At 44.3% G+C, this 24,676-nt stretch overlaps 1 protein-coding gene across 1 annotated transcript in view; it reads right to left on the bottom strand.

The window, feature by feature from the left end:
- Nucleotides 1-24,432, bottom strand: part of SORD (sorbitol dehydrogenase) — a 30,200-nt gene extending 5,768 nt beyond the window's left edge. Inside the window, exons 1-7 of the mRNA XM_037054514.1 lie at nucleotides 24,267-24,432; nucleotides 15,348-15,381; nucleotides 12,064-12,228; nucleotides 8,094-8,253; nucleotides 4,193-4,311; nucleotides 1,421-1,486; nucleotides 345-520 (exon numbers count right to left, since the gene is read on the bottom strand). Of these exons, the coding sequence (XP_036910409.1) occupies nucleotides 345-520; nucleotides 1,421-1,486; nucleotides 4,193-4,311; nucleotides 8,094-8,253; nucleotides 12,064-12,228; nucleotides 15,348-15,381; nucleotides 24,267-24,329 (783 nt within the window). The 5' untranslated portion in view covers nucleotides 24,330-24,432. The remainder of the gene's footprint in view (nucleotides 1-344; nucleotides 521-1,420; nucleotides 1,487-4,192; nucleotides 4,312-8,093; nucleotides 8,254-12,063; nucleotides 12,229-15,347; nucleotides 15,382-24,266) is intronic.
- Between the last annotated feature and the right edge of the window lie 244 nt (nucleotides 24,433-24,676).

Below are 24,676 nucleotides of genomic sequence, written 5' to 3'. Positions count from 1 at the left end.
CACAACTTTTATAATCACAGGTACGATTGATCTTGACAGCAACTGTATCCTAAAGGTGTGGATCACTTATCTTTAAAGGACTATGTGCATCTGTTACTGTGTTTAAACCTCATAGTGACCTAATGAGAATGTGAGGCAAGTGTCGCTACCTCCACAAGAGAGATAAGAAAACAAAGATCCAAAGAGATCACTGAATTTCACTGGGCCCAGGCCACAGAGCAAGTCACTGGCAAAGCTTGATCCCAGGACCCCTGACTTCTGCTCAGTTCACCACCCAGCGCTGCTTCCCCAGCGCTGCCCCCCCAGCGCTGCCCCCCAGTTGCAGCTGCCCTCATCCCACTCACGTAGATGCCCGCCTGGATGGCAGTCTCCACCCCGGTGCACTCGATGGTGACTGCTGGCTTGCATCCCAGGAGGCCTTCCACTTTACTGGCGATTTCCTCAGGGCTCTCCTTGGAGATCTGGAGGACGAAGTTGGCCCCAATTTCCTTGGCTTTAGACAATCGAAAGGCAGACAGATCTAAAGTCGAAGAAAGGTTTGAGAGACTGGATGAAGGGTTAGGGAGAAAATAAAAATGGAGGTGCAGGTTCTGATGGCAACGCAGCTCTGGTGCAGTGGGTGGTGCGGCGGAGCCCAGCACACATCCTCTCTACACCTTCCTGCACTCCCGTGCACACATGGACACATGCTCTCAAGGATACCTTCTTTTCAACACATTCACACTTTCACAGACACCTTCTGTACACACACTCTCTCTGAGAGCTTCGCCTCACACAGAACACCCTTCTGCATTCCCACTCTCCGATTCATCCACACTCACCCGCAGACCCCACAACTCTACACATTCACCCCCACACGCTCTCACAGATGACCTCGTTTCACACATATGCGCACTCGCGGATACCTCACACACACACAGATACTCTCACACAGATGCCTTCTGTACTTACACACACTCTTTGATACCCCACATGCTGCCACACAAACCACACTGCTCCACACACGCTGCTGGCTAACCTCACCTCACGTGTAAACACTCACATCTCTCACCCATACCGCATACCTCACACACAAGTGTCCCCTTATAAATATACTTCACACTAATGTCACACACACACACACTCTGTCTCCTGAGCTTAGACAAATGAGCCAAGGGCTGACCCTCCTGTTAGGACCGAGTAGGCAGTGTGCGCATCCCAGGTCCACACAGAGAGAGCCAGGTCTCTTCTCTGCAGCAGCCACCCTCTCCCAGCAGCTCCACACGAGCATCCTCCTAAGCCCTGCCTTGGTCACCCCCTAGGGAGGAACCTCTTGAGAACTAAGGTGCCCTGAGGGAAATAGGTCCTATGCCTCTGCCTTAAACTATGAGCCCAGCTTTCCCCACCTCAAGGAGACTGAAAAGAAAAAAAAAAACTTTACCAGTCACCACCACTTCAGCTGCACCCATTGCCTTGGCTGCGAGCAAACTGACCAGTCCCACTGGCCCTGAATAAAGCAGAAAATGGGAGACGTTTGTGAAAAATGAAGCATCAGTTCTGCCCCCTGTCCAGGCCGTAAACAAGAAGCATAGCTTTTGTGTACCTCTAGCATCTATCCCAGAGACTGACACATAGTGAGAGCTTAACCACTGTTTGTTGAAAGCACAAGAAATTGTTTTCTATATAAAATTTGCCCATAGTGCTGGGTTGTTTGATTGTCTCCTAAGACAGAGCTGTACATTTCCCATTAACTCATGGGCATTGCTTGAGGATAATGTCAAAGAGCCAGAGGGCTCAAGAAAACATTTTATCAGAGAAGTCATCTCAGAAGGTCTGGACACATGTTCCTGTTCTCTCTTTGACCCTCACTGCTTAGAACCCCCTGCGCCAAGGAGAGACACCGTTTCCAGGCACCCTCCAAGAACCACCCCGGGCTGTCCTTCTGCCAGCTGGCTCCCCGGGTTGAGGCAGCTGCTCAGGCATCCCCAGGGTGTTCGGATGACTGGGAACCAACCTGGGGACCACCTGCTTCCCCGCAGTATCTACCCCCTAGGTGACGTGTGGTTTTAATGGGAAAGCCACGCCCACAAAACAAGGCTGTGCAGAAAATCTTTGGGGTTTTTCTTTTTGAACGGTCCCCTTGAAAATAATCGTGTGAGTTCCCCTAGAAAGCAAAACAATGGAAAATACCTGAAATGACCAACAAAGGGACTAGTTAAGTAAACTACTATGGGATACTACACAGTGATTAGAAATTATGTCATAACTCTTTTCTCTACTGTCATGAAAAAAAATGTTCACAACATATGATTTTTTTAAAGTAGGTGAAAAATGAAGTGTATTCAAAATGATCTCATTAAAAAAATAAAAAGAAAGAAGGAAAAGAAAGGTTCTACACCCAAATGTTAAGAGTAATTCTCTCAGACTGATGGGCTATGAGTGAGTTTCTGTGTGTGCACATGTGGTGTGTATGACTCATCTTTTTTCCCATGGCAAACAGGTATTACTTATGTTGATTTAAAAAATCTGTCACGGAATTTGACAGTCTGCTGGCTCACTGAGACAAGTCTGTTCAATACCCACCAACCCACTTAGGAAGACCTGTGGTCACTTATTTGGCTCTGCCAAAAGAAAAGTCCATCACAAAAGTGTATGAGGATTGCCCTGGCTGTATATCTCATTTGGTTGGAGTCATCTCGATACACCAAGGTTGTGGGTTCGATCCCTGGTCAGAGCATATGCAAGAAGCAACCAACTATAAATAAGTAAAACAACAAATGAATGGTTTTCTCTCTTTCCCTTCCTGTCTCTTTCTCTCAAATCAATTTTAAAAGAGAGTATGAGGATCAACTCAAAATGGATTAAAGTCTTGAACATAAGACCTGAAACTATAAAACTCCTAGAAGAAAACACAAGTGGTAGGCTCCTTGACATCAGTCTTGGTGAAGATTTTCTTTGCACTTGACACCAAAAGCAAAGGCAATAAAAGCAAAGATAAACAGGTGGGATGACATCAAAAAGTTTTTACGCAGCAAAGGAAACCATCAACAAAATGAAAAGCCACCTACCAAATAGGAGAGAATATTTGCAAATCATTGTATTTATTAAGAGGTTAATACCCAAAATATATAAAGAACTTGTACAACTCAAGAGCAAAATAATATTAATAATAATAATACTCAATTTAAAAAATGGGCAGAGGATCTGAATAGACATTTTTCCTAAGAAGACAAAGAGATGGCCAACAGGTACATAGAAAAGGTACATAGTGATGTTTAACATCACTAATTACCAGGGAAATGCAAATCAAAACACAATGAGATATCGTCTCATACCTGTTAGAATGGCTATTATCAAAGACAAGTAATAGCAAGTGTTGAGAAGATGTGGAGAAAAGGGAACCTTTGAACAGGGAATGTAAATTCCTGTATATCATAAATGTAATGATAATGTAAATTCCAGCATATCATATTGTAAGAGTACAGTATATAATATATAACATACAAATATGTGTTAATCAATCGTTTGTTCTTAATGAGTCTTCTAGCCAACAACAGGCTACTAGTAGTTTTGGGGGGAATCAAAAGCAGATTTTTGACTGTGCAGGAGGTGGGTGTTCCTAACTTCAGCATCGTTCATGCGTCATCTGAATATACAAATATCAAATAATTATGTTGTACACCTGAAACTAATGTTATACGCCAATTATCCAAAAAAAAACACAAACCCCAAACACCCAGGTGTATGAGCAACACCAGATCACACTTACAAAGAGTATAAACATGCCGCCTGAGTCACTAACAGTTAGAAACCTAGAATGATTCCGTATGAGGCCGCTAGGGCTCGTTCAGGTGGAGGAAAGAAGGCGGACAGGAATGTTGCAGTTTTTTCTACCTGACCCTCCCTGAATTTCAAAACCCCTCACCATACCTTGTTTATTCCCTGCTATAAAAACCTTGTCCTGGAAAGAAAAGGGAAGATGGTCTGTTAGGGTATGAACCCACCATCTTCTCAGATCCCCAGCCATCTGAATAAAGTGCCCATAAAGATTCAATCGCTGTCCTTATTTATTGGGTTTGGTAGTGACAGGCAGCCCGAACTCTGGTGTCTTTTCCGGTTTTATTAGGACCAATTTCAGCCTTTAAGATGGGCAGAGGAGACCCCACATTCCACTGTAATGAATTCATATGCCAGGATGTTGTCTGTTTCTTACCAGCTCCACACACAAGGACCTTGGTCCCCAAGGAGACTCCACCTCGCCGGCAAGCATGGATCCCCACAGACAGAGGCTCAATCAGGGCCCCTTCCTCAAAGGTGACATTATCAGGAAGCCTGGGAAGGAAGTCATTTAACACATTCAGTTATTCCTTCTGGGTTGACAATAATAGCAAGAGCTAATATTTTTTTAGCATTTATTTATGTGCTGGGCAATATGCTGAGCAATTTATATAAATTCATTCACATCAATCCTCAGAACAGTTCTGTGCTAGGTACTGTTATCCCTATTTTACAGATGAGGAGACCAAAGCTTAGAGGATTAAATAACTTGTTTTCAAGTTTCAAAACTAGTGAGGGGCTCAAAGGATTTGAACCTGAAATCAGATACCTACAGAAGTCACATCCCAACCATCTCATCTTTCTTCTTGAACTGATAAGACTTTCTGATTTCACGTTAGCAAAGGATCCTGACTATTAGCAACTTTGCAAAACAGTGATTTAGAAGCTGGCATCAGTCTGTTCACAGCCTCCCCCGTTGCATGTTCCAGGAGAACCGCATCTGATGGCAGCAGCTGCCTGGCTGCCCCAGGACTGGCCAGGACGGGGACAGGGCCTGTTTGCACACAGCTGATAAAATGCTGTGTCACCTTCACCTCTGGGTTCTTGGTTTCCACTTCCAAGTCCACTGGTATCTTGATCCTTTTAACATTCCTACTGATGATGACAGCAAACATTTATGTAAGGCTTTACAGATTAGAGAGCTTTCTCACCCATTATCTCATTTAATCCTCACCGTGACCTTGTCAGGTGGGAAGAGCTGGCTTTATTTTTACCTTTATTTTACAAAAGAGGAAACTGTAGCTCAATGACATTATGAGACTCGCCCAAGGTTGCAATGCTAGTGAGTGGAAAAGCGAGATGTGAGCCCAGGTCTCCTGATTCCACATCCTTGGCCTGCACCACACCTGCTGCCTCTTGGTACAGCAGCTGTGTAGTTAACATCTAATTTCTGCTAGTTCTTAACTCTCCAGTATTTATCCAACGCCCCCAGTCCTCCTCAGGTTCTACAAAGGAATAAGGCGGGCAGCCAAACCACATGCTCATCCCTATGATCCTTCTGTCACTGTTCACAATCCCCCCAAACGAATAACAAGGCCTGCAGGTGGCCTGGCTGCCACTCACCACCCTTCCTTCACCCTTTCCCTCTGCTTCTGTCACATCATTCCCCCACTCCAGTCCACCCTCCTGCTCGAATGGCTTTCATTACCCTTTCTCTACATGAAAAAAAAAGTTGGAGCCCTGACTAGTGTGGCTCAGTGGACTGAGCACCGGCCTACAACCGAAGGTCACATGTTTGATTCCCAGTCAGGGCACATGCCTGGGTTGTGGGTCAGGTTCCCAGTTGGGGAACCTGGGGGCATGTGAGAGGCAACCTGTTGATGTATCTCTCACACGTTGATGTTTCTCTCTCTCTCTTTTTCTTCTCCCCCACCCCCTCTAAAAATAAACAAATAAAATCTCTTTTTAAAAGTTTGAAATTAAATTATGAAGACTCCCATACTCTCATGGACCTCCCAACCACACCCTCTCAGACACATCTGCCCCTTCCCATGTGGACCTCCCCTAAGCTTGCACTGGCTCTAAGCTGACAGTGGCTTTCGGTCAGGAATGCTGCGCTTCTCTCCGATTCACTCTGACTTCCCCTTGGAATGAGAACACCAAAGAGAAAAGGGCTTGTGCTAAGAGAGACTGCTATCTGGGAGATTATTCTATTGACTAAGCAGAACACATAGGCCTTATCATATACGTAGCCAGAGCCAGCAGCAGCACCAAGAGGGGACAGGCCGAGTCCTGGGGCCCAGCCCCTTTGCCACTGACCTTGGGACACTAACTGGGTCGTTCCTCCCCAGGCTCATTCACTGGGGGTTGAGGGAGGAGGCGATGAGAGGACTCTGTCTTCCTAGCCCTAATCTTCCATGACTTTATAAACACCAGAGAATGACAAGGCACTTTGGTGGTTTTCACAATAGGGTTCAGGGAACAGGCAAAAGGGTTAAAGAATGACTGAGAAGCCAAGGAGGAAGATAGAACAAAAATAAAGTGGGTAGAAAAATAAAGAGATTGGTAGTTCCCCCTCCTCCCTTTTCCTCTACAATGTTAAGAAAAATAAAAACTAAAGTAAAATAAACAAATAAAGAGACTCATAGTGAAGAAGTCCTCACAAAGACAAACTAGAGAGGAGGGCTTGGGCCCAGGGCTGGCCTAGGGACACAGACAGAAGGTACCTGGGAGGAGTGGAGGGGTGGGGGTGGCATGCCCCTAGAGGCCCTCCTCAGTCCTCCATGACCATTGCCAGCCAGAACGCTCCCTGCCTCCCCCACCACTCCCTACAAACCACCCCTCACAAAGCCCAAGGCTCTTCCTCAGGGTTAACACTGTACCACCCGCCAGACTCAAGGCCACAGCTTCAACATGGTGGCCCCATTTATTGAGCACCTCCTATGCATCAGGACTCCTGCTGAGTACTTGATATGCCTTTCTCATTGAATCTTGTCAGTAATTCTATGCATTTTATCACATCGGTGCTGTTATCATCTCCATTTTACAGGCAAGGATGTTGAGGCAACAAAGTTTAAATCTCTCAAGGTTGCACGGTTGGTAAATGGCAGAAACCAGTGTTCAAGTGTCAGGCGCTTCCACTTTGTTCTTCTGCCTTCCACGGAAACCTTGTTCGGTGCCTTGAGTTGGAAAAGGCCTGGGAAAGGTGGGCTGGTCCAGAAACCCCTTGCTGAAAGGTGAACTCTGACTACACAACTTGTTTTTTCCCTAGAGCAGCTTTGGGTGTTGACTTAAACTCATCATGAGGTCTCCAGCCTGTGACTCCTCTCAAGGCTTCCAATGGGCACTAGAAAACTCAGATCTGTCAGACTGGCCCTGTGATTAGCACCTGGACTGCATCGGACAGGCCCCATCCCCACTGACAGAGCCACTGCTGGAGGCCAGCTGGGGTGGGAGGAATCAAGGAAAATGACACATCAGCACCAAGAGCTCCATGGATGGTGGGGCACCTTGCTTCTGCCAGACACAGCTTCTCACCCCAACACCGTTTGGAACATTGGGGTTGGGAAGTAAGCACAGGGCAGGAGCTCAAGAATCATACTTGATTCCTCTGTGCTCAGGTCTCCTCGCCTCCTCCTGCTTCTGCTAAACCTTGCACTAAATGGAACCACTGGTGCCCACCTCATCATCATTCTTATGGAGGTAAAATAAGACGAGGCACGCCAAACACTTACTAGCACCAAGCCAGGTGTGCAGTCATAATAATTGTGACTTTACATACTAATTGTGACTTTACATATGTTGCCTTATTTAATCATCTGATGATTAAGAAAGACTGAAGTAGAGGAAGGTTAAGTCATTTCCCCAAAGTTACTGGCTAGGAAGGAGTGGATGCAGGGTCCCACAGTCATTTGCTGGCTCCTTGCCTCCTCGGTAAACCCCAATTGTTGCTGTTATTATTTGTTGTTATCATCAAGGTCATTGCTGTTACAAGTTCTCTTTCCTGTAGGTGCTGTGGAAACTAATAAAGATGAACCACAAAATTTTCACCAGGATGGCTGAAAAGGAGTGAGGGACTTGAGCAACAATTTTCCATTGCTGTTCTCAGTGAGGGAAGGTTAGAGTGAAAGACTGAAACCAAGCCCTTGGAGTTAGTCTCAGCCCTGCTCAGGCTACCCTCTCCCCACCCCCTAAGAAAGGCATGCCCATGGTGGGGATCCCTCTCGTCTGGAATAGTTAGCTAAAAAGAACAAAGTCACTGCAGGAAACTAGAAGAAAGAAAACCAAACAAAAAGTGGGAAGAGGTCCCAGGGGCCAAGGCTGGGCTGGGCACTAACTTGTAGCAGAAATTGGCATTGTGCTTATAGAACCGGCAGAGGTTCCCATCATCTGGGGGCGTGGCACAGAAGAAGATGGACGGTGACAGGTTGTATCGGCCAATCTTGCAAAATTCATCGTTTTCTCGGGGAGCACCAGGCTCGATGGCAACACGATCACCTGAGAGGAAAACATAGGGAGGCACAGAGATGCTGTGAAGGGGTACGGGCTTGTGGGCAGATAGATACCAGCAAGGGAACCTGGCCAAAGAGCAACCCACCTCCCTGGGAACCCAGGGTATCCTAAGCAAGCCCAGCCCATTGGTGCTTCCAGAGGAAACACAGACGAAGCACAGACTCACACTCTGGGAGAGAATGAGCAAGCAGCCCACTTCTCCACAGACTGGTTTGGCCTGCCCTTTTACCAACTCATGGACCAAACCAACCAGCCCCTCCAGTTCCACAGCCACCTCCCAGGTTGGAAAACACAGAACTAGTCCCATCTCTAAGGCAAGCCAGCTCCACTTCCCCTCTCAAACTGCTGTGTAAGAAGTAACTAATATGTGGAGTTTGCACATTTTTTTCTTTACCTGTTTTTGAAAACTGGGCAAGGCCTTTACAAAAGCCATACAGTCTGGCTGTGGTTAGACAATACCACTGAGTCCTGGCTGGCCGAACTGTTCAGGCAAATGACCCATAGAGGCCTGTGTTCTGGCACGGCGGAGAGTAACATTCAGGCTTATGGACAGCCAGCTCTACTCTCTACTCTACTTCTACTCTCTCACTGGGTCTGCTTAGAAGCCCAGCCTTAGAATTTCTCTTCTCCTTATTAGGAAAAATTTCAAACATACAGCACAGTTGAAAACCCTGTGCCGTGAACACCCAGATACCCCTCACCAAGATTCAATGAACATTTAGCAACATTCACTTCACTACATATTCATCTATCCATCCCATCTATCCACCTCTCTTCTATTCGCCAATCCACCTTCTTTTCTGATGTATTTCAAAGGTTGCAGACATTGGTACAGTTCACCCTTAAATACTTCAGCCAGCATAGCATTAATGAGAGTTTAATACTTGTTTATGATTTGTTTTTAAGGTAAAATTTTGTTATTGATGAAATGCACAAACAATAAGTGGATCACTAGGTAAATTTTGATAGATGTGTTCACCTGTGTGGTGCAAACCCCTGTCAACACACAGAACATTACTGCTATCTCAGAAATTCCATTCCTTTGTGTTTCTTCCCGGTCTCCACCCCAACCCCCAGGGGGGTGTTCTGATGGCATTAAGGCCCTCCTAAGCCTGAGAAATGTGTTGTTAGCATCCAGAGAAGAACCCTGGGAGGTCTGCCTTTTACTAAGCAGAGACACATGAGGCTATTTTTTATGTGTTTTGTGGTAAAAGTATCCACAGAAGAGTGTGGAGTTCTGGTACGCTCATTAAAATGTGATGGGGAGGTGGCTCTCCCTCCCGGGAGCCCCAAAGTGTCTTTCCCCATGCCCTCTTTTACACCCCCAATCACTCAGGCTTGTGACCTTTACCCTTCTCTCTCTTAAGCTCCAGGGGCCCTTCTTTTGCCTCTGTAACTTGTTTCCTGAACCCATTTCCTCCACGGCTCACTTCTGCTACCTCTGTGACTTTCTAAATAAACTTTCTAATTTGAAAAAAAAATTGTGGTGATGGCGATAGTAGTAATAGTAGTAATACATAGCAGCATCAACTGTTTTTATTATGTTTGTCATTATTATAACTACCTGAGCTGATATTATTGTAGAAGAAACTTATGCTATAAAATAGATGGCCAGATTATATGTAAATTAGGAATTCTTCCATGTTGTAGATTTATTGATTCTTTAATACTTGTTTAAATTTTATAAATGAGTATATCAAGAACTACTCAAAGACTGGTTTTCTTCTTTCTAGATTATAGCTTTAAGTCAAAGTTAGCAAATGAAACACTTAAATAAAATTCGTATTAAAAAAATGAAGAACCCACAAAGATCCCTGTGACCACTAACCCCTCAACTGTCTCTGCCACTTCTAGAATTGACAATGAATCCTTCAACTGAGCCTTCAAGATCCTCCATAGTTAGGTGAAGTTTATCTTATTCAGTTTTGTCTTCTAATTATTATTACATCATAGTAATATTATAATAACTCAGTTGTGTGGTGCTTTTTTATTGGTTGGTTTTTAGAGATAGGGAGGGAGAGAGGAAGAAATGTCAATGTGTTTTTCCACTTATTTATGCATTCATTGGTTGATTTTTATGTGCCTTGACCCAGGATCGAACCTGCAACCTTGGTGTATTGGGACAACGCTCAACCAATTGAGCTACCCTGCCAGGGTCACTGTATGGTGCTTTTTAAAGAAAGATTCTTTTTGTACAGATTATGCAGTTTTATCATTTCCACTACTTCCCCAAGGCAGAGTCTGTTCTGAGTGGCACAGACTTAGTGACAACCCAGATATGTAACTCCCACCTCTGTAATTTTTTTACTCTGTTCCTCTTAACTGGAATATTAGCTTCTGATCTCTTTACTAACTCCAATGCAAAACCTTTGAAGTCTCCACATGCTGGGCAGTTCAGTAGTTCTGAGCACTTGCTCTAGAGTCAGAAAGACCAAGGCAGCTACCCTAATACTGACTAATGTGTGATCCCAGGCAATTGCCACGCTTCACATTCTTCATGCATTAATGAGAATAATGCATAGCTTGTAGAGTTGTTTCAAGAACAAAGTAAGTAACTTTATGCGTAGGTATTTAACATGGAGACTAACAATAGTAAAGCAATAAATGTTATCTGCCTTCTTCTGATAATTATTACTGTTAAATGTCTAGCTCAAACACCTATTTCCTCCATGAACCTTTTTTACACACCTCTGCCCATGACAAATGTCCTTTCTTTGAACATCGAGAGCCTATTCTTTGCCCATTTCACCTGATGGTCCTGTTCTCTAATTGTTGGTATATATCTGTTGTCCCCAACTAGATCGAAGCACCCAAGGATCTTATCATCTTCGTTTTCTATATCCCTCAAAGCACCTGGCTCAGGTTGGACCCATAGTTAAGTTATAAATATGCCTGTTATAACTTAAATGTAGAGAACACCACTCCCTGTTACAATATTTATTTAGAGACCTCCTCTCACAGGTAATAACCAATCAGCGGCTGTTACTTCAGAAGAACCCTACAAAACCTCAGCAGCTTTCTCAGTTTGCCTGCTGATGGAGGGCCTGACTTAACATTCCTAAATGAGACACACATCTAGCTTCTTCAGAGCTGGTCCATCCCTCCCCACACAACCGGGCTCAGAGAGCCTTCTAACACAGGACGGTACCTCCTACCAACCTCCTCCTTCCTCCAAGTAATCTGACGTCATCTCCAGGCTATACAGTGGCCTCATAAGCAAAGCAAGCTTAAAGCCAAAGGCTAACTATGCCAGGACAGCTTGGATTTAATTCACTGTGTTGGGGAACATATTACAGTCTGGCACAGCTGAGAATTCCTCCCTCTGAGGGAATGAATTAAGCAAATCTAGAAACACATTGGTTATTTCCTAGCCATCCAATAAAACCAAAGACTGTATCAAAGTCCCTGGTTCTTAGTTTGTGGATGCAGATTGTGGTTCCTGGGCCTGGAACATTTCCCCCACTCCTCCTATTCCTGGCTGTTTCTTACTTGCCTGCAGGTGTTGGCTTAATTGTCCCTTCCTCAGACAAGCCAGGGGTCTGAGTAGAACACACCAATCAATCGCATCCTCTATTCTTCTCTGCTGCCCTCACCACAACTGTAATTAAGTAACTGCCTGTGCATCCCAGCTCTGTTTCTCACTGTGAAAGGTAAGATCCCCGCGTTTCAGGCCCGAGGCTGTCTTGTTGACTGTTGCATCCCCAGTGTTCAACAGGGAGCCAGCCCTAAGAAAGCCCACACAAATATTGATGTTGAATGAATAAATGTATCCATTAGCTGCAGGGCTTTGCTGACCTGGTTGTAGGTGCTTTACCAAAGATCCCACTTTTACAACTGTTCCTGCAGCTTCGTGGCCCAGCACCATCGGCTTTTTCACGATAAAATCCCCAATCCGACCATGCTGCCAGTAGTGGACATCTGAGCCACAGATTCCAACGGAATGCATCCTCAGCAGCACCTCTGATAGGAAAAAGGAGAAGGAGACACAAGTGAAGGAGGGAACCACCTCTGTATCACCCTGAGCCACCCTGGCAATTCTCCTCTAGAGGAAGGAGAAGACTTGCTTTCTTTTTTTTTTTTTTAATATTTTTAATTTATTTATCTTTAGAGGGGAAGTGAAGGAGAGAGGGCAAGAAATATCAATGTGTGGTTGCTTCTCATGCATCCCCTGCTGGGAACTGGCCTCTGCGGGGAACTGGCCTGTAACCCAGGCATGTGCCCTGACTGGGAATCGAACCATGATCCTCTGGTTCACAGGCCCGCGCTCAATCCACTGAGCTACACCAGCCAGGGTGGAGAAGACTTGCTTTCAAAGGCCAGGTACATGATTTAGACCACAGAGGAAGATAAGCTTGCCTTGCAAGACTCAATCTCAACCCCAATTGAGTCTTACAAGGCGAGAAGCTTCCAGAGAGCAAAATAATTGCATGTGAGGGTTAATTCTATGTGCCAATTGACTATGTGCCCAGTTGTTTGGTTAATCGCTAGATGGTGCTGTGAAGGTATTTTTCAGATGTGATATTTTAGACATGAAAACAACCTAACTGTCCATCAATAGATAAATGGATAAAGAAAATGTAGTATGTATACACAACAGAATATTATTCAGCTATAAAAAAAATGAAGGAAATCTTACAACATGCATGGACCTACAGGTCTGTTATACTAAGTGAAACAAGTCAGACAGAGAAGGACAAATACTGTATGATCTCACTTATATGTAGAATCCAAAAACAACAGAAGCAACAACAACAACAATAACAACAACAAACACCCAAGCTCACAGATACAGAGAACGGACTGGTGGTGGCCAGAGGCAGGACACGGGGGAGGATGAAATGGATGCAGAGGGTCAAGTGGTACAAACTTCCAGTTTTAAAGTCATGAGGATCCCACGTACACTGTGGTGACTATAATTAATAGTCCTGTGCTCTATATTTGAAAATTGCTAAGAGAATAAATCTTAAGTATTTCTCACGACTGTGACATCAGCTTTTATCTGAATTTTCAGACAGCTAGTCAGCCCTACAAATTTCAGACTTGCCAGCTCCCAAAATCATGTGACCAATTTCTAAAAATAAATCTCCCCTGCCCTCTATATACATATATTTTATATATACACATACACACACATATATACATACACACATACATAAATCTATATAATAAATCTCTCTCAGTTCTGTTTCTCTGGAGAACTCTCACTTAACACACAACATAAACAAGATATTATTAGTAGGAAGAAATGTATCAACCACATAAGAGAAAACAACTGTTTCCTAGGATGTAACCGTTAAATGCTGTGCTTGATTCCTCCTCATGAAAGGGAGACTGGCAGTCTAGGCTTGGCGAGACTTTGTGAGCTGTCAGGCTGCGTGTCATGCCTGTTGTTTGTTTAAAAGTGCAGTGTCAATCCAAACCACTCACATATTCCAACTGGCATTCCAACCTTCACAGGTTTGAATGTAGTGACATTTGGTGGCGGTGGTGTTGTCAGTGTTCCAAGTTTAAGATAATAATGCCACTGAGCCCCTTTGCTGAACTAAGTCCTAAAAGATTAGTGGCCCAGTCTGACTGAGATGGCCATGTTACAAGTATCTTCCTGAGAAAAACAAAGATACCCAAAACCGTGCTATGCATTCAGGGGTCTTACACTGTCCTTGACACAAACCATGGGCAATCCACCAGGTGTGGTTCTGTAGAATTTTCTCCATCTTTGGTTTTGGTGAACATAGTAAGAAATGACTTAGTGAATTCTGAAATCCAAGATAGGGAAAAGTCATTTGAGTTAAATTTTCCCACAATTTTTTCTCTTGAAGTTACCAGTTTGTAATAAGAAGTTAAATTCGACTTGCTAAAAACTCTAGCTGAAATGTACCATTGTTTCCCCTTCCAATTCAAGGACAGCTAGATGCAAGCAACATCTAGCGAATGACCAAACACCGGGGCGCCATAGCCTAGCCCAGAGGACACATAGAAAAGCAGTACCAGGATCTTTTGAGCCCAAGATAGCCTTTGATTGGCCACCACCAGAATCAACACCAACTTTTCAGGACACAGTGAGCTGCCTTTCGCTGCTCTAAAAATGGTATCTTGGCAAAAACACTAAAGCCCTAAATATACATTAGTTGCTAAATACTGATAGAAACAGCTCTTGTTTGTATTCTTATCACTATAAATTGATAACTCAACTGACCTTTGGGTAGCAAAGCTTTGGAGGCTCCAGGAAACTGCCTTCAGTCTGATGTTCACCACAAGCCACCAATAGGGGTAAGGTGGGACAGCACATTCCAACTTATCGGGGACAGGAAGGGGGCCTGACGGGCTGGGTGTGAGACGAGCTGTCTGTAGACACTCTGCCCCATGCTCCCAGCCTCACTTCAGGGTCCTGCTGATCCTGATGTGGAACTCCAGGGATGGGAGGGATAAGAACACTGTCAGCAGGGATCTGCCTTAACCAATAGGGTGGCATGACCACTCCAGGTATAGACACCACCCAGGAAATATGTGTGTCAGCTCAGCTGCTGGCTTGTACAGTGAGAGGCTGGGAGTGGAGCAAAGGCGATGGGAACCCTGCCCCAGTGTGCACACCCACCTTCTGCACCCGGCTGATTAGGGCAGTGGGGCAGGACTCCTACTTCCTGCCATCCCCACTGCACGAAAGGTGTTCCTGGGAGGACACTCCCATTTCTAACTAAAATATTACATTCTTTAGACTCACTCCTTTTCAAAATTTGGATTCAGGCACCCAAACAGTGGCTTATAGTGGATAGAGTAACCTAAGATCAAAAGAAGAACAATTCTTCTTTTGGTAAATTGAGGACATTTTATGCCAAAAACTCTTTAGGACAAGGCAGCAGTCAGATATGGTAACTATTCTCGTCCTACCACTATTTCTTGTAGTGCATGTAACAGCCAAGTGGAGTCTGTGGACAATGGACTAAGTGGAAAGCCTAACAAAAGCATAGTTCTTCATGGAGGCAGAAGTATGAATCGTAGCAGAAGAGGGGTGCAGGAGTGATGCACACGTGTCTCCAGGGGAAACGAGAAAATAGAACTTGAGAATCCCAAGGACCTACCATTTGGGTCTGGTTCAGGGATAGGATAGTTCTCCTAAAGGAAACAAAATAGAAAAATCATTTAGCATGCATAATAAATTTACCTTATGAACATTCTCAATTTTTAAAAATTGAAGTGGAATTTCATTAAAATATGTCTTAAAATTAACACGGGCTCAGGCTAAGCTGCTGCTGGGTGGATGCCTGAGGGGCCACACTAAACAATGCTGCCCCCAGCCCCCAGCCCCTCAACTGTGCACTTTGCCCGGGGATTAAGAAAAAATTTGCTCTGTGCATCCCCAGCCAGAAAGGATGTCTGGGCTGCTGCCCTAGATTTGCCTTTGCTGACAGATCCTTCTCTCCTGAAAACACACATTGTTAGATACAGATTTGTTTGATCTGGCAACCTTGGACTGGGAAAGGTCAGGGTGCTTCTAGCAACTGCAGAGGTTGGACGTGTGAGGCTGTGCTTTTCCCCTCTCCATCAGGGCATAGACCAACACTTGGTTCTCTCTTTCAAAACATCCTATGTGGAATTTTAGAGCCCCCTCAACCCAGCATATGTGGGACCTGTATTTTAAACTCTCACAGGTTCAAAGAACAATCTGGGTTATAAATATATATAATATCACAAAAATATTATTATTTTCCCTCAATGCCAATTGGCTAGGAAATTCCTGGTGATGAGGAAAGGCTGAGTGGTCAAATCCAAGTGTATATTAATTCTTTTTAAAAAAGATTTTATTCATTTATCTTTAGAGGGGAAGGGAAGGAGAGAGGGAGAGAAATACCAACGTATGGTTGCCTCTCATGTGTCCCCTCCTGGGGATTGGCTTGCAACCCAGGCATGTGCCCTGACTGGGAATCGAGCCACGATCGCTTAGTTTGCAGGCCCACACTCAATCCACTGAGTTACACCAGCCAGGGCCATATTATTAATTCTTTGAAGGCAGCCTAGAAGAGGAAGGGATATGAAGTGTTCATAGTACCTACTATGTGCCAGACAGTGTTCTGGGCTTTATACACATCATGACACACGGTCTTCCATAGCCCACAGTACCTCAGACGAGGTACCTGAGGCTGGGAAGTGCAATAACTTGGTCAAGGTCATACTGCCAGAGAGTGGATAAATCAGGGCTAAACCCACTTGTGTCTGATTCCCAAGCCTACCTCAATGCGTCCCACTGTACCCCCCAAGGTGAAATGTGCCTTTTCTCCTTCAGGGATGACACAAGGAGCTGTCAATCGGGTGACGAGAAGGTCGGAGCTGGGCCCCACACACAGAGCACTCTGGGAGGAGACACTACTCAAAGTTTTCCTCCTTCCGAAAGCCTCCCCAAGATGCTTTTATGGGTAGCAATAAACACTGGAGCTACTTAGCTAACAAGATAATGAGCTACATCCAAAGAAGCCTGACAATTTTTCATCTCTTAATTTAAACTGGCTACATGTGGAAAGAAGATGGGAGGGAGGCAGGGAGAAAAGGGGCTAGGGAATCTGTTTAGAAATGGACCAGCTAACTCAGGATAGCTGACTATCAGCGAAATCTTTTTCAAAGAAATTGCTAGGGAAAAAAGAAGTTGCTGGTCCCACATCTGACATCATACAACATCAGGAACTGCTGTGTAGTTACGTGTCTGTTACACTGTGCTTGACATTTAAAATTTTTAAGCTGTTGGTTAAAACGAGCAGAATAGCAACCCACACCGCCCCCTAAAGGCACTAGAAGGTAATTTCCCAGGCGCTGAAAGAATTCCACAGCATACTATTCATAGTTTGCCTCCAACCAGGCCAGGCCTGAACACCCCGCTTGAGGGTGGAGAGGGAATACGATCCCAACTTACGGCAACTGATGGGCACGTTACATAGGCACTGGGTGGCACTAGGAATTACTACTGTAAGTATTTGTTGGAGTTAACGGGCGGGAGCAGCTTCGACCTTACCACAGAACTAAGGCTGCAGTGGCTTTCCCACACACTAGAGGGTGCTGTGCTCATACCCTGGTTTTTCCTTGGTAGTAGAAAACACTTTCTGGAGAATGTAAATACCTCTCCCCATTTTCTTTTCTGTCCTCTTTCTTGCTAACACCAATCACCCTCACAACTCAGTTTGGCTCCTGACTCCCTTCTCTGCAGGAGACATACCACTTGAGCACAAGACTACGTTGAGATCAGCCCTTAAGTTTGTTAATATATGCCTAAGCACAGCTGTGGAGCTCACAATATTTTAGAAAGTTATCACAGCATGGTTACTAAAAAAACCTTGCTTTTCATTGGTGATGTGGGCTACAATCCTGTTTACTTAATCACCTTTTCTGTCTCACATTTCACTGATAATATCTTTCATTTATCCTATTTCTCATTTATCAAAGTTTCTTATCTCCTCTGAGTACTGGAACATTCTCTTTTATCCCCAAAGCCCAAGCAGGCGTAAGGAATCCTAAATGGGATTCCTTATCTGTGTGTGATTGTAACAAGGAGTTGAGACTTGAGTAACTGTTCTTTATTGTAGTTTTGTCAGTTTTCTAGCATTTTTTCCACGTTGTCATAGTTTACATACATATTCTCCTTCTATCTCCTTGATGTCTCCCCTCCCTTACTCTGAATAAATCATGTAAATCAGGAAGAACTGTGGGAACATGGCATCATCTCAGGTGCTTCTAGCATCCTAAATGTTATCTTGCCTTTCCTAAATATATTTTCTCAAAATAGCCTAAAAATATTTCTGAATATATCTTAACGGCCTCCTTCCCTCTACTTCTACCTGCACATCTGAGGTCACACTCTCATGTACATCCGGCACGGGCTACAGCACTGGCCTCCACCTAAAGAGAAATCAGGGGCAGATGCCTTTCCCTCTGCCAGCCACCCTGAGTGGTGCAGTGGTGAAGAACTCAGATCCTAGGAGCATCTGTCCATGCACAAATCCAGGCTCCTCTCCACCAGCTCTGTGACCTTGGGGTGATTACATAACCTCTAGTGCCTTCAATTTCCTCCTCTGTTTAATGAAGATACTCATACAGAGAGTACCTGGCTCAGAATAAGTTAGCTCTTATTACAAAAGAAAATCAAAGTTCTTTTCTTATAATTAGCTCACAGTATGGTTGAACCAGCTTTGGACAATCTTGTTCTTTTCCTTTTCCAAGGGTACACTTTTTATTGTTTTGGAGAAAAGTTGTACTTCTTCTTTCTTTCATGTCAATATTAAGAGAACTTAACTGCTCCTTTAAAGGATAGAATATAGAAGTAGGATTCCAGCAATGTTATAGGCTTCATTGTATCAATTGTAGATGAGTGTAAAGCCCTATCCCCTACCTTACACTGAGGGACAGCAGGCACAGCTCAGAGAAGGTGGTCATTGCTGCCTTATGTCTTTACAGCCCACCTTCTCCCACCTACCAGGCTTCCTGTCAGCCAATTGGCTGGCTGCCCTGCACACTTAAGGAGAGCAGAATAGGAGACCCTATTTTTGCTTCCCCTCCTCCTCAATTTTCCCTCCCTTGAATTCCTGAAAGGTGTTTTAAGGGTGGGAGGGAAGTCCAAAGTTTTCCCAGTTGGTCATTTTGTCATGAGGCTTTGTTCTTGGCATAGGTCCTGGTAAACAGGGTCAAAGTAGAAGGGTCAGACATTCCCCCCAAGTCCTTTCATCCGTTGCCAGCACAGACTACCCAGGCTCCAAGCCTCCTGAATTCTCAAACCCACCCTGCACTCACGTGTTTATATCCAGGGGAACTGTCTCACTACTGGTTGATCCCTCTCCTTCAAGATCCTACATACGGCGGGAAGTGAGGGGAAAGAGGCATCTGGAATGACTTCCTAAATACTGTGGGAATTGGGGGAGATTTAGCATTGGATGTGCTGGGATTGTGGTGTCTGGGAACATCCAGGTGGGTCTGTCTAAAAGGTGGGCCAAGGTTAAACTCATGAACTTGAATCATGAACACAGACTAAAGCAAAGCCTGTAAAACGCCTTCCCTATCCTCACCAGGCTGGGAAGGTGACTCCTTCCTCTTCTTTGAGCTTCCCCAGAACTTAGAACTGAATCCATTCAGAATGAGTAAAGGAGTGTTTAATTCTCAGTTATGATAAATAAACTTAAAAAAATAATTTCCTCCTAATTCAAAACATATGAAAACAACCACACATGAATTTACTAGATGATTATTTTTATATACAAAAATAAACATTTATTTAAAATGAGAAATAAAACCACGATGAATCACAATTGTTAAAAAAGCTTAGTATGACAGAATGCAAAAGACAGTAAAACAATTACTGTTATACTGACTTACTAACATAACTAGATGATTCTTTAAGCAAAAGTACAAAGTGTGAGCTTTTAGATGCTTTAGTCCAGTGATTTTCAACCTTTTTCATCTCATGGCACACATAAACTAATTACCAAAATTCTTCAGCACATTAAAAAATATACTTTTTGTTGACCTGACAAAAAATAGGCATACTTTTGATTCAATCACACAGGACAGCGATTGTTGTGTTGGTTATCGTCATTTTTATATTTGGCAATCTAAGGGAAAAGAGGTCAGTGCCCCTGATTAAATAGTCAGAAACTGCATATTTTACAAATATTTATGGTGCCCTGGCTGGTGTGGCTCAGTGGATTGAACACAGGTCTGCAAAGCCGAGGGTTGCTGGTTGGATTCCCAGTCTAAGGCACATGCCTGGGTTGTCGGCCGGGTGCCCCGTTGGGGGCATGTGAGAGGCAACCAGACATTGATGTTTCTCTCCCTCTCTTCTTCCCTCCCTTCCTCTCTGTCTAAAAATAAATAAATAAAATGTTTTAAAAAGTTCTTATGGCCCACTGGTTGAAAATCACTGGTCTAGTCTGTTAGTTAACATTGAACAAGTGCTGCATTCAGGCCAAATGTTTACGTTAAAAAAAAAAAACTGTTGAACTGAATATCACTTCACAAAATCTGTCCATATTCTCTCCAGTTATATGAGTACACATTTCTCCTCCTTAATTCCCTTTTTTAAAAAAATTATTATATGTAGAGAGATAGATCACTTTGTTATTCCATTTATTTATGCATTCATTGGTTGTTTCTTGTATGTGCCTCCACCAGGGATCAAACCTGCAACCTTGGTGTATTGGGACAATGAGCTAACCAACTGAGCTGGCTGGCCAGGGTTTTCTCCTCCTTAATTTCTGACATGCAATTTTAAAAGAGAACCTTCCCCTACACCCATTAATTCTGGTTTCTTCCTCAGAATAGGGCTAACTTTTATCATGTTTCTTAGTAGCACTAAAACTTACTACATACAATGTTAAAATCATATTTGTGATATTATTTACTTCTCCTCCTGCTTTTCCTCTAAAAAGAGGAAAAATTTAGCTTTTGCAGACAAAGGCACTGCCTTTCCATACCAGTATTTGCTGGATCTAATTCCCTGTTGTTTATCTGTTTTGGGCTTTGTTTCAAAGTTGAAACAGTTAATGTAAAGAGAAAGGAAGGTATTTCTTTGGACTGTTTGCTACTACCCAGTTTTCCCTTTTTCCGAAGTAGTTTTAAATTCTATTTGCAGTCTCAACTACCTCTGACTATTAAGTCTAGCTCAGGTTAAGGTTAATTAGCATGCATTTCCCCACTCAGAGTAACTGCTCCTCCTTAAAACCGATGAATTTGATCATATTTGATCCATCAGCTGGTGGCAGAACTAAGCAGGGAGACCAAAGAGAGATGTGATGCCCATGACCACTTGGGCTGTTGAATATTCAAGGACCCCTCTTTCTACAACCTCTTTCTTCTCAACCAGAAATCTTAACAGTAAAGTATGTATGCAAGGAAGGGGACATTTTAAATGTGTTATGTTACAGATACAGAATTATCTTAGTTTTTAACATATTGTTTCAGGTTCAAAGTAATTCTTTCGACCTAGGGCATAATACAGTTCCTGAAAGAGCAAAAACTCACATCTTCATGGAACTCATTATTAACGTTTAAACTTGATCATGGCACATTATTTTCTCTGCTCTTTATAACTAAACATCAACCCATCATCCTAAAATTATTTTCCCTTTAACTTGTTCTCTCCACACACAGCTGATGATAAAACATTCAGGTGTGCATCAATGCCTGGAGATATATATAAATCCTATAGATAATTCTTGTGGTATTCAGCAACTTGGAAATAGGGACCATGTTGTTCCTGTTCTATTTTTCCAGATGCTGTGACTAAAATCTGGTAGAGCTGGCTATCCGGAATAAGGGGGACAAAGTGTACTCAGCATGGCCAAATTACTACTGATATGTAATGCAATATGTACATGAACTGACAGGAGCATTTTGAAATGTCTATAGCATTTTGACATTACTGTAGCATCCACAGTTTGTGAAGCTTTTGTAAGGATTGGGGATTCTAAAATTCTCATAAGTTCTCATGAGTTAGAAACCAACTCATGCTTTTCAAGTTCACACGATCTAAGATTAATCCTTAATAAGTAAAAGCCAGCTTAACTTTGTTGTTTTAAATAAAACAGACATGTCTTTATTTCATCTGGGTTTCACAAAAATAAGTACATGTTAATAACTGACTTTGATGTCTAGGAAATGTTTCTGGAGGATAAGTGATTAAAAAAAAAACCAAATAGTCGCGGCTACGGGAAACCTAAGAAGGCTGCTTGGTTCTTCCCTGCTCCCTGACTTCCCATTTTTCAGTCTTTGCATTCCTTTCTACATCAAATGCATCTAAGTTGGACTTTGATGAGGGAACTTATGGGTTGACATTATTGAAAGACACCTTACACTATTGTTAATGTTCGATAAAGTCACTTCAAGAAAATGCAAAGCCTGGAACTGCTTCCTTTCACAGCAAGCTCCCAGGAGACAAAGACTTTAGATATTGCTTTTCAGAAAAGACATCAAATAAAAGAAACTCTCTGACTTCACTGGAAGGGATCTCATCAGGGACCTAACCACAAATGGACATCTACCTTTGTCTCTGACACCTGACTCTGCCTCCAACTTTAGGATCAAAGGTGACCCTAGAATGAGAAACTGCTGACAGCAGAAGTAGGCAGCCATCCCGAGACATCAAAAAGCCCACATAAGTGTGGATTGGTATTGAACTCAGAACTACTTGTCTGTAACTATTTGCTAATGATATTAGTCACACAAATAGTTACACTTGTTATTTGGATTTTTCTATACTCCAGCTGCTTACAATTACTGAACATGTGTAAAATAACTTAATACTCTTCTCATGGCTTATGTAAATGTTATATTAGATGCTAGATACAGAAAAATGAGACAGGAGGCAAAACTTGGATCCTGATCAAAGGACAGCAATAATCCAGAGTGCTGTTTCCCAATGAAGGTCATAAGACCTGATTGCCCTCCATCAGGAGGCCAATCCTTTTGGAGGCCTTGACTCTGACCTCTAAAGTCCACACACTGTTCTATTGTTTACTTCTGTCTCCCTAGAGCAGCTTAGGGTTAGAGGCTGTATCCTCCTCTTCCTCCTCTTCTCTGGGCACCCAGCCCATGCATGGCACATGGAAGGCAGACTCTAATCTAGTATATGTTTGTGGAATAAAGGTCCAAGTTTGAAATTACTCTGTAAGCTGTGTAGAGATGCACCACTTTTTCTTCCTCATAATACCATCTGGCATTGGTAGCAGTGAACACTAATAGTGTCATTTTCATTCAGGACCCTGAATGGAGGCTCTCAGATGAATGAAGAATGCACTGGAATGGGACTCTGAACCTCTGAATTCTTGTCTGGGCTCTATGTCACTTTGGGGGATGGAACTTCCTTCTAGAGGAAATAGAGTTAGCTCAAGGCAGGAGTTCTTAGTCTGGGGTCTACAGACCGCTAGAGAATCTATGGAGGGGCTTACAGGAAGTCTGAAATTGTTGCATTCTGCAGGGAGAGAGACCACAGATCCTCAAATCGTCAAAACTGCTAACCTGGGTAATCTCCTGCGAGTCTCCAATCTAGATTCTGGTGATGCATGTTCTCTTTGCAGGGAAAGGAGGTGCAAGGGAGTGGCAGAGATAGAGGGCACTCATCCCACATGTCCACCACCATCCCAGGCCCACCTGAGACGGACTTTGTCAAGGGATCCCTGGCACTACCCCAAGGCTAACTCTGCAGCTCCCAAAACATTGGCCTCAAGAGCCAGAGGACAGAGGCAGGGTCTGGGCAGATAAGACATATACATAATACTCTTAAATGGGCAGGAGAGCAGGATCAGAAAGGAAAAAGAGTTGGAAGTGAACCAGATGCAGACTAAGGGAGGTAAGGAGGAAAGGAGCTTTATAGACAGAGACTCTCAAGACCCAGAAGTCTGGCAAAGGCACAGTGAACACCAGGAGTCCTGGTGATGGAGGTCTGTGCTGGAAGAAAAGGAGGAAGGAAGTGAGTACCTACGAAGTGCTGAGTACTCTCCTGATCATAATAATCCTGCAAAGGAGGTTATATCAGCCCCAAGCAGAGAGATTAAATATGAGTTCAACAGCTTTTTAATGTCTTTCTGGCCCTCCTTTCTGCCCTGCACTGTCTGCCTAGGGGAGAAGTTTAGGACATGTCCTTAGTCAAGCAGTCTGCCTGGTAAGTCTTCTGAAAAGTGCAACGACAGAAGTGGACTAGCTGGCAGAGGAGGGAGGAGGCAGGCGTCAATCATTCTGCTGCCTACCAGGGCTCCAGCCACGTGCCAGCCTTGGGCTAGGTTCTGAGGCATGCGACAAGAATCCTGAGCACCTTAGCACCAAATGTCTACCGCCAACCGCCAACCGCCAACCGCCCGCCCCCCACCCCGCCGCCCGCAACAGGGAAACCATCCGGGATCTGAGTGGCCAGAACCTGCAAGGTGCAGGGCCGGTGCAGGGCTGGAATTGGCGAGCTGGCCCGCGGCTGGGCTCTGAAGCCAATGCCGCAAGGTAGGGGGCTAGGTTCCTCACTCCCTTTCCCGTTTTACCAGGCGCAGGTCCCCGGGTCCGTGTACCACCAGGGTGAGGTTCTCGGGCTTGGTCGCCGCCATTGTCGCTCTTGCCTCCCGGGTTGAAGCTGCAGTCTGCAGGACGCGTGGAGGTTCTGGTGGCTGACGAGCGAAGGGTCGGCGGGTAAAGGGCTGAAGGCCAGACTTGGGCCCAGCGGCGCTAAACCGTGGCTAGAGGCGGGGCTTCCTGGCCCCTGACAACCTGGGCGGGGCTTGCGGGGGGCGGGGCTGTCCGGCTCCGCCGCGTGATAGAGCCTTAGGGGTTGATGAGACAATTGGGAAAGAAGAAGCCTGTTTGTAGCCTTGAGCCGCCTCACACCAGGTCAAACATTGCTGACTTGAAAGCTGCCACCGCCGGCACTTTGAGGAACAGGAGCCAAGAGGATGCA

Source organism: Sturnira hondurensis, unplaced genomic scaffold, assembly GCF_014824575.4.
Source record: "Sturnira hondurensis isolate 20B ecotype Veracruz unplaced genomic scaffold, ASM1482457v3 Scaffold0008196, whole genome shotgun sequence".
Classification (NCBI taxonomy): Eukaryota; Metazoa; Chordata; class Mammalia; order Chiroptera; family Phyllostomidae; genus Sturnira; species Sturnira hondurensis.
Note: the sequence above shows the minus strand (reverse complement) of the source record. Positions and strands in the feature narration are given on the sequence as shown.